This window comes from Temnothorax longispinosus, chromosome 9 (assembly GCF_030848805.1).
Source record: "Temnothorax longispinosus isolate EJ_2023e chromosome 9, Tlon_JGU_v1, whole genome shotgun sequence".
Taxonomy (NCBI): domain Eukaryota; kingdom Metazoa; phylum Arthropoda; class Insecta; order Hymenoptera; family Formicidae; genus Temnothorax; species Temnothorax longispinosus.
In genome coordinates this window covers 14,754,258-14,764,400 of record NC_092366.1, presented here as the reverse complement: position 1 = coordinate 14,764,400, position 10,143 = coordinate 14,754,258, and the positions used below count along the sequence as shown (strand labels likewise).

At 32.0% G+C, this 10,143-nt stretch overlaps 1 protein-coding gene across 1 annotated transcript; it reads left to right on the top strand.

Annotated features, from left to right (window-relative positions):
* The first annotated feature begins 211 nt into the window (after window positions 1-211).
* On the top strand, window positions 212-8,178 carry LOC139819252 (F-box/LRR-repeat protein 4-like). The gene is made up of 8 exons (XM_071788456.1): window positions 212-332; window positions 2,192-2,449; window positions 2,563-2,683; window positions 2,787-3,249; window positions 3,424-3,625; window positions 3,716-4,067; window positions 4,165-4,489; window positions 4,650-8,178. The coding sequence occupies exons 2-8, from the start codon at window positions 2,201-2,203 to the stop codon at window positions 4,954-4,956; spliced, it is 2,019 nt and encodes a 672-aa protein (XP_071644557.1). The 5' UTR covers window positions 212-332; window positions 2,192-2,200; the 3' UTR covers window positions 4,957-8,178.
* Window positions 8,179-10,143: the final 1,965 nt, after the last annotated feature.

The following is a 10,143-nucleotide window of genomic DNA, read 5'->3' as shown; positions in this document are numbered from 1 at the left end:
CGTTATTTTTTGTGTTATATGTTGTCTGGGTAATTTTCCCAGTAGAAAACGCTATCTGCATCTGCTTGCGTCCTTCCATATTCCCCCTCCCCTCTAGCTAGTCTTTTCCTTTGCTTTCCAGTAATTTACCTGAATCTCTAGGTTTGGATGTAACACTATTTCACATGTAGGTCCTTGTATTTCGTGGGAGTTGGCAATCTAGTATATAATATAGATGTGGACTCACATAGCCATAGAAGTGTGCGCTCACTAACCGCATGTTCCAACATTTTTTCTCTTTCATGATTTTTTGTGTTATACGGAAAAAATAAAATCTGCTTTCTTGATAAACAGTAAGTAGTATGAAAATCGACAGAAATTAGTTTTTCTGATTAATTTTTCGGTTCAGTTCCGAGTTAAATTTCCGCTAATTCTCTTTATTCTATGTGATCCTTAGTGTTAGTGTTAGATCGCTATATAACCTAGCTATCAAACAATGAGATATAAGATACATTAAATAAGTAAAAAAATACAATTTGAAAAATTTTAGTCAAAAGTGTAATTGTAAATGTAGCGAACGTAAGCAACTTAAATTTTGCAATTTTTTTTTTATTGATGCACGTGCACGCGTGTATGTTCTACTACCACGAATGTTCTACTACCACGTGGTGGAAAACACTATGACGTGTATCGGAAAGTATGATAAAAGATATTTTCAAAGAAAGATAAACACGATTCGGAAAATCTTAAGCCCGTTCTATAACAGCCGTAAGGCTATGCGGTAATAAGATGCAAGCAGTAAAAAATTGACCAACTACAATCGATTATTCTTGGATTGTAAGAATCTTATTAGTCAATAGCTTACTGCTTACGTCTTACATATACTCTTACGGTTATTGTAAAATGGACCTTAGCCATTTAGAATTAAGCGTTAAGTGTGGCAAATGTGAACAATCTAAATTTTGCAATTTTTTGTTTTTTTTTCGTGCTCTTGTACGTGTGTGTCACGTGGTGGTAGAAGAACACAGAGCTCCCGGTACTTTAAATTTAAATAAAAACATTTTTCTATATTAACAAAATTTAAGAAAACGTTATTTTCTTTAAAATAATTAATTATTAATAATAATATACAACACACATATGCAGACTATGTAATAATGTCAGTACTAGCAATATAAATGGAAGCAAGATAAACTTAGATTATGTAACCTTTACGCTATAATTATAAATATATTATATTATAATGTATTTTAGCATAGGGGAGACAGAAGCAAATTCGATTTTTTCAAAGGCAATTTTCAACAATTAATTAAAATTTTCAAGCAAATTCAATGGTACACATTTAAAGAGTGTTCCTTTAGGTACAAAATTGCTTAAGGAAGTTTTACTATATGTCACTTAGTTTTGCCCCCAGGAAAGAGAAAGTGATGCAAAGACAAATTTTTAAATTGAAAAATGCCGGAGCACACACAAACTCGACACTTTGCCTGATCGACACAATTTGATCTGAAACTTATTTTTTATTGTCTAAAACTGAAAATACATTGTTTATCATGTATTTGAAAAGTACAAAAATTCGGAATTAAGTAAAACAATTATTGGGAATAATAAGAACAAAATTTGTTGAACTGTCATTATTTTCATCTAAACTCATGTCTGAAAAACAATTTATGCAAGTAAATTCGCGATCGGACGTGCACACACATTTGTCATGAGCCATATGGCTGCATGACAAGCATCGTTTGTTATTGGGAGCCAATAAAACGGCGTGGTGTCGACTTTACCCCGAACCTCGTTTTTCACTTTTGTCACTCCAAAAACATGAAGATTTTGAAAATATGCAAAAACTATTATCGGATTCGTATAGAGCATCAAATTTCTCATCAAAATCACTTACATATAGGTTCGCAAGAGTAAACTTCGATAAAAAAGTAGAAATTTTAGAAAGATCAGAAAAATTACTTTTCACCATCAAAAACGCTTATATCGCGCTAAAAATTACACTATAACTCAGAATTTCACCAAATTCTATTGATAATACTGGCACATAAAGACGCATTTAGAGTAAGAAAGGCAAGTTTCTACGATAGATTTAAATAGGCAAAAAGCCTATAGTGTCAAGTTTACCTTGGTGTCGAGTTTACACACCCCGGTCTCCCCTATACTAAAAAAGAAAAAATTATTATTCTCTATATATCTGGTCTCCTTTTAGAGAGAAAATATGACAACCCACAATCAACCTTCATATTGCGAAAGTTGTAGTCGATATCCCTATGTCGGCAGAGTATCCATAGGAGAAAAGGAAAGTGTTGACTTCATCTATCAATTTGTGACGAAAAGATTTGTTACCACGAACTACCGGAATCTTAGCGTATTCCATACTGCCTCTGACATAATTGGGCCACCAAAATTTTTAAACTATGGAGAACTGTTTCATCCATCATGTTCTTTTGGAGGAAAATATGTCGAAGTATGTGTATTTCCTGGTATTAACTATTATTGTCCTGCACAAAGTAATCGCTATCTATAAATTTATGTTACAAGATTTTCTGCTATTTGACACATTTCGATTTTCTATTATAGAGGAAAGATGGTATCGATATTTCAATATCTCCGTGGCAATACATAGATTCCGTGAGAAGTGTTATTAATCGTTATGCCGCATCCTGTTATTCAAGGCAGGGGAATGATGATGAGTATATTGGTATATAATACTTTTGAATTGACAAATACCTATATAAGATATTGTTAAAGAAGTTATATTTCTGTTGAAAAAAGAGAGTATAATTATATTTTATATTTTGAAGATATCGAGTTTCATGAAGCCGTATATCCAATCAGAGTCTGTATTTCCGAAATATATAATCCTGGAAGAGTAACTGAAATTTGGGCTCAAGATTCTATAAATAATCAGTGGTTTCAATTGTGGGAAAAGTCGCCTCAGATTGTACCCCCGACAGCAAGATTATTCTCTCCGCCCTTATCACACCCATGTAACTTTAAAACCAAAATGCTCAGGCTAATATTTAAACAGTGCAGTTCACCTGCCTCTTATTCAAAGCTAGATGCTGTGTTGCTTATTGGTTCATCAGATTTGATCCTTTCTAAAAATCCTAACGAGAGTTTAAGTAATCTGTTAAAAAGAATTAACAGCATGTACACTCCACAATATAAGGAAGTTTATAATTTAACAGCAGATTTAAAAAGTGCACACTTGGATATAGTTCATCTGCAAAGAAATTTTTCTGAATATTGTGTTATTTATAAAAGGTATAATAATCGTTGATGTTAAGTATAATATTTAATATTTATTTTTTTAATAATAAAAATTAATTTGTTCTGATGTTATTTATAAAAGGTATTACTATCGTACATTTTAGGGAATATTTAAATCCTTTTTTTCTGTTAATAATAAAAATCAATTTGTTCCGATGATATTTGTAGCGAAATAAGAAGGATTAATTATAAAAGTAATTTGAAGCACAAAAAGGCATCTCAGGAGGTAATCCCAGGTTATGTGCAACTTTTTGGACAGAAATACTCGCGTCATATTTTACTAAAAAGTTATTCAAATTATGCCAAGCGTATGAAACTTTTTTCGGATGAACCCAAGGAGCTATCACGTTGCAGTTTGTCTGTTCTTCCTGTAAAGTATTATAATAAAAGTCTATTTTTCATAATAATATTTATTGTAATGTCATTTCGTGTATTAAAGTTTTATATTTTGTCTTTGCAGAATGAAATACTACTAAAGATATTAAAAAACATGGATTTGATGACGTTATGCTTCATGAAATATGTAGATAAACGCTTCAATAATTTAATACAAGACCCTGAACTCTATACGTGTTTAAACATGCAACTTATAACTCGCAACGAGAGTATGCACACTATATTTCGTTACTTTTCAACTAAATGTAATTATTTGCGACAGTTAGATCTTACAGAATGCAACTTTCGTGTGTATGATTTCATAAACTTTCTTGATAATTGCGGCAGACGTTTAACGCACTTGAGATTAAGTAACTGCAAATCTGTTAACAGTCCTGTTTTATTTAAAATTTCAGAGATATGCAAAAATTTAAAAGGTATGTATCTATATGTATGTATACTATATATGTATAATTGTCAAAATTACGGGTATAAATTGCATATATTAAAACATATTTTTTTTTTTTTTTTTAGAATTGGATCTAAGTCGTTGTTCTCGTATAGACGACAAAGCATTTTCGTATCTTGAGAGACTAAATGGTTTGGAGCATTTAAGGCTTTGTAAAACACATATAAAAACTCGATATCTTTGCAAAATACTGCAAAAAAATCAACGGATGCGTGAATTACATTTCTCAACTAGAGGTGCGCTTATAAACATAGACACAGTTTTAATGGAGTTAAGAAATTCGTGTCACAACTTAGAAGTAATATTTTTACCGGCTCTTTATGATCTTACATCGCAGGGTTTGAACGCCCTCGCTGACTGTAAAAATTTACGAAAAGTGACATTTCCCCAGTAAGTATGTCTTTTAATTTTCTTGTAAAATACATGTTACTGTTATTTTTATCGAAATTTGTGTGTTTGCTTTTCTTGCATCTCAAATATCTTGAAAAAGTTGCATTAATTTTCTCTTTGCGATTGAAATATTGTGATAATTATATGATTTTTGTTGCAGATTCGCACGCTCAATCACTGATAATAGCTTGGACAGATTACTTTCTTCCTGTCAATGTCTGGAAGAAATTTGTCTGCAGATTATTGTCCTTACTGACCGCATTTTGAAATTGCTAGCTCAGTGCAAAAATTTGAAAAAGTTATATTTTTTAAGGGTAAATTATGAAAAACCTGACAAATATTCCGTCATTTTCGAACAATGTCCTAAACTGCAAGAATTTTACTTTGTATTGTGTAAAATTAGCGATGACTTAGTTAATGAATGGAAGGAAAGATATCCGCATGTATCCGTCTATACGTATTATTAAGATCACTCGTTATTGAGATCTCAAAATCTCGGGTACTCGCAACTCGTGCGTTCGCGTAAATGAGTCACGGTGCGTCTCGCTCTGCGCGTATACTTGGCGCGAGACACTGCCGTGTCTTTTGATCTCAAAATTTTGGGTACTTATATATATATATATATATATATATATAGTTGCAACTCGTCCGTTCGCGTAAAGATACACGGGGCGGTCTCGCGCTGCGCCTGTACTTGGTGCGAGACACTACCATGTCACTTGATATTAAAAAATATTAAGACAATTTTGAACAAAATTTTATATATAAAAAAACAAGGCTCAAAGGATTAAAAATCAATTAAAATATTAAGAGCGTAAAGTCATAACAAGATGTCCGTGTTAATAGTTATATATATTATTATAGTTAAAATTTACAGACGTTTCAATCCTTTATGGGACCATCTTCAGTGTTTAATACATTTTTGGTAAATTCGATTGCAGAGTTACAATATTAACGTATAAGTTATGTTGTGAGTGTACGGCACTGTAAAAAGTATATAAAAATTTTGGGCCTATTTATAGTCAAACAAAGTAAAAATATATAAAGGTATAAAAATATATAAAAATTTTAAGTCTATTTATTATAGTCAAACAAAGATATAAATCTATATCTATAAAGGAAGATGTCCTGACTCATTCACTCACTGACTCATCAACACCCAGCCCAAACCCCTGAATCGAATTTTTACCAAAAGTATATGAAATAGGGGTATAATTTTCCGGGGAGTGCCACTATGTGTATAGTTTTTTGTTACCGATTTTCTGGAAACCGAATTTTTTAATTATTCCTATTTTTCGGGAAATAATTGATTAAATCTCAAAGAATTATAGATCAAACAGGGGTAGAATTTTCCGAGGAGTGCTATAAAATGTATAAATTTTCGTTACCGATCTTTTTGGAAGCTGGTACCGAAATTTTTTTAATTTTTCGGGAATTTATTGACCGAATTTTAAAGAATTGTATATGAAGTAGGGGTAGAGTATATTTTACGGGGAGCGTTATGATGTGTATAGTTTTTGTTACCGATCTTTTTAAAAACCGGTTTTTTTAATTTTTTTAATTTTTCGGGACATAATTGATTGAATCTCAAAGAATTATACATGAAGTAGGGGTAGAATTTCCCGGGGAATGCTATAAAGTGTACTATTTTTTGTTACCAATTTTTTTGGAAACCGGTTCCGAATGATCGCATCTCAAAGAATTGTACATACAAAGTAGGGGTAGAATTTTTTGGAAATCGGTATCAGAAGTTTTTCGAACTTTTCGGGAAATAATTGATCGAATTATAAAGAATTGTATATAAACAGGGGTAGAATTTCCCGGGAAGTGCTATAAACTGTATAGTTTTTCGTTACCGATCTTTTTGGGAACCGGTATCTTTTTGGAAATTGGTTACGAAATTTTTCCAATTTTTTAGAAAATAATTGAGTGAATCTCAAATTGTATACGACAGAATTGAACTTCAGTCGATAAAAAAGTAATATTTTTCAATTTATAGTATTTGAGAGAGAGACTATTTGCGTGTCTTATTACATATGTCCTCCGGGGCGAAGCCCGGGTAACCAGCTAGTATATATATATATAAAGATTTTAAGTCTATTTATAGTCAAACGAAGCAAGAGATCAACCTAAGTACGTACGTGTATGTATTTTTCTTATGCCGTGAGCCATAGCAAACATTTATAGATAAAATATGTGACAAACTATTCAACCACGAGAGCACGTTACCACATATTATATAGACAGAAGGAAAATGAAAGAGGGAATGGAGAAAGGTGGGGACAAAATAGAACTAAAGGGGAGGGAACAAATTCAAGACAATCTCTCATGTAACGAGTTAAATACATCTAAGATAAGATCGACATTCTGGTGGAGCGGGCATGACAAAGGTACATGGAATGGTAATATTTGGATCGCTCTTTTTTTCGATGTCATGCAACGTCACGTCGGCAATGATTAGTGATGGGGGAGATCTACGCCTTTCTTCATTCCCCCTTTCATTTCCCTTCTATCTATACAATATACGGTACCGTTCTCTCGTGGTCGAACAGAGTGTCATATATTTTATCTATAAATGTTCGCTATGGCTCACGGCATAATTAAGAAAAATACATATACGTACGTACTTAGGTTAATCGCTTACTTCGTTTAACTAGAAATAGACTTAAAATCTTTATATATTTTTTTATATCTTCGTTTGACTATAAATAGACTTAAAATATTTATATACTTTTTACAGTGCCGTCCACTCACAACATAACTTATGCGTTAATATTGTAACTCTGCGATCGAATTTACCGACAAATGTATTAGACACTGAAAATGGTCCCATAAAGAACTGAAACGTCTGTAGATTTTAACTATAATATATTAACACGGACATTATGTTATTGCTCTACGCTCCTAATATTTTAATTGAAAATTTTATATATAATTAAAAGTTTAATTTTCTTTTTGATTCAGAGCATTGATCTGTCGACTTCTATTTGATCATCTTCTAATATAATCTAAATGCTCATGTAACATTTACCTCACACATTGCTATCATCTATCGCAATTCATCTATCTTAATCCCGATAAACATTGTCGAATGGCATTCAAATCGGACACAGCAATCTACAGTTAAATTTAATAATCAACACAAATTTTTTTTTAATTTTAATAAAAAGATTAATTATATGTATATATATGTATATATATATATTATTACCTTCAACGTTCCAATTTGTCTACTGTTTCGATTATCCTTGATCAGCAATAATACATATTGCACTCATCACCAAGCGCGTATTCTTTTTTCTATATTGAAAGTTGCATAACTAGAAGAAAAAAGTAGAAATCCAGTTATCGAATATTATATCTCAAAAAAGAAACTTTATAAGACTATAAAATTAAAGATTATATTTATCGTATTCAAAGGGAAAACATATAATATAAATATAATATTGATTTTTATATAATTCCAATAAAACTGTAAAACTTTGAAATAAAATAGGTCGTTATACTCATTCGACCTCGTCGCACTCTTTAACTTCCCTTTCCTCGAGTAATGGCTCGCTAAGAACAGTAAAAATGATGTTTGGACTTATCGTTTCGGCCAACATGTCACACAAATTATCTCTTTGTACGGGATGTGTCACTTATCCAAAATTCTAAAATTACTAAACTGTTGTACTTATTTATGCTGCACGATTTCTAAGTAATATACAATTTTTCTCGTTTATTATAATTTACATCATATTCGAAAACGCGTCTGGCAAGAATGTTATTTCCGGGGCCTCTCAATTTGACAGGTGTATTTGATAGATCTTTTGCTGAGAAAAAGAATGCCGCAAACCACAATGCGCTACGATGCATAGTTTTCGAGAATATCAATTTATATAATCTATCACATAGTATAATAATATACACAGAATTAGCAGTGTGAGAGAGAGAGAGAGAGAAATAGCACACACGTAAGCGGGGGTGAACCTATCAAATACACCTATCAAATTGAGGGGCCCCGGAAATAACATTATCTCCCAGCGTTAATTGCTTGTTCACTTGTTATATTGTTAACTTATTAAAACATATAATTTACAAATTAATGTATAAAATAAAAATAACCATTACATATTGTAACTAAAAAATACATTATACATGTCCCCATAAACAATAGTTTATAGGAACATGTATAATGTATTCTTTATTTATTTTAGGTAGAAAGTCAAAATAAATTTAAATTTGTTCTTTACAGTGGTTGCAACATGATATAAATTGTGCACAATTATAATAACATGTAAATCTATTTTTTTTAAATTATTAATGTTATAGATAATTGCGAGAACAGAACTGTATTTTTTCCTACTAAAGTATTTAAATTTAAAGTTTTTAAACTATATTTTATTATATTTTTAAAATAAAATACCCATCAAGTTCTTCGTTTCTATAATATTTTCTATAGCTTATAGCTTTGGAATATAATTTCCTTGAACGTATATATTTAAGGCAATTATATTACAGTGCCCTACAATCCTATACTCGTGAAAAAGGAACGGCGATCAATGTGTTATCACAAGCAACTTATCTCAAAATCGCGATCTTGCTATTGCAAGAAAAGACCGTAAACTGACTAACGACTATGTTACGTCCTGCGGATTCCACGATTTCCCTTCTTTCACGGAAATTTCCTAGAAGTTCAAAATAGCCTCTAAGATTAGAATAAGTGGAAACCGATCTCGACACGTTTCAAATTTTCCTATCGTTATTTCTTACTTTTTCCTTCACGTTTGCTCACGTGACTAAAAAAGATCGAGAAATCGAGAGGAAATTTCTAGATGACGAAATACCAACCAGACAATACACGACTATGTTTTTATCAACTTTGTCTGATCTACGACTATAAGCCTGACGACACAGTGCGGGCGCGCCAAGGTTTAACAAAAAATTTTATTAAATTGAATCCAAGAACTGCACGTGCAAAAATGTTTTTTGATACATAAAAACGGAGTCCGGCACGTGTGTTTCTGAAAATCCTGTAACGTTATAAGCATATAACAGAATTTTCTATATACATTTAAACCAACAAAAAATATATAAGACTACGCGTTGTCTGTTATCACAAAAACAGAGCCGCGAGATAAATCGAGGACCAAGAACTTTAATAAAAGAGAAACCGGTAATAATCGAAAAACTGGATGAGTCACTGGAAGAAGTGATAGCTTGAACCTCCAAAATAAGACGGTGAAGGCCTTTTACGACTCGCCAATAGGCAGCCGTAAAAATCGATAACTCTACCTAGCTCGCCAATGGATAGGCGAAAATTCAAACTTACATCCTGGATGGAAACATCCTACCAACCAAAATACTCGAAATGAAAACTGGCACATTCTACGACGAAATCTACCCCTTAAACCTACCTATATAATCCGCGAAACTCGCTCTCTTAGTTCACTCTCTCTTCAACCGATTAATCTCTTAGTTCAGCCTCTCCTCTTCACATCTTCAGTTCCTCTTCAGATCTTTAGTTTAACTCCGCTACCTCTTCAGTTCAGTTTCCCACTGGTTCATTTCTTTAGTTCAGTTCATTTCCCGTCTCTTTCATTCGCAAATATTACCGCGTACTTAAATTAAGTTTCAAGTTAAATTCTGTGCGCGAACTTAAACTCATCGAG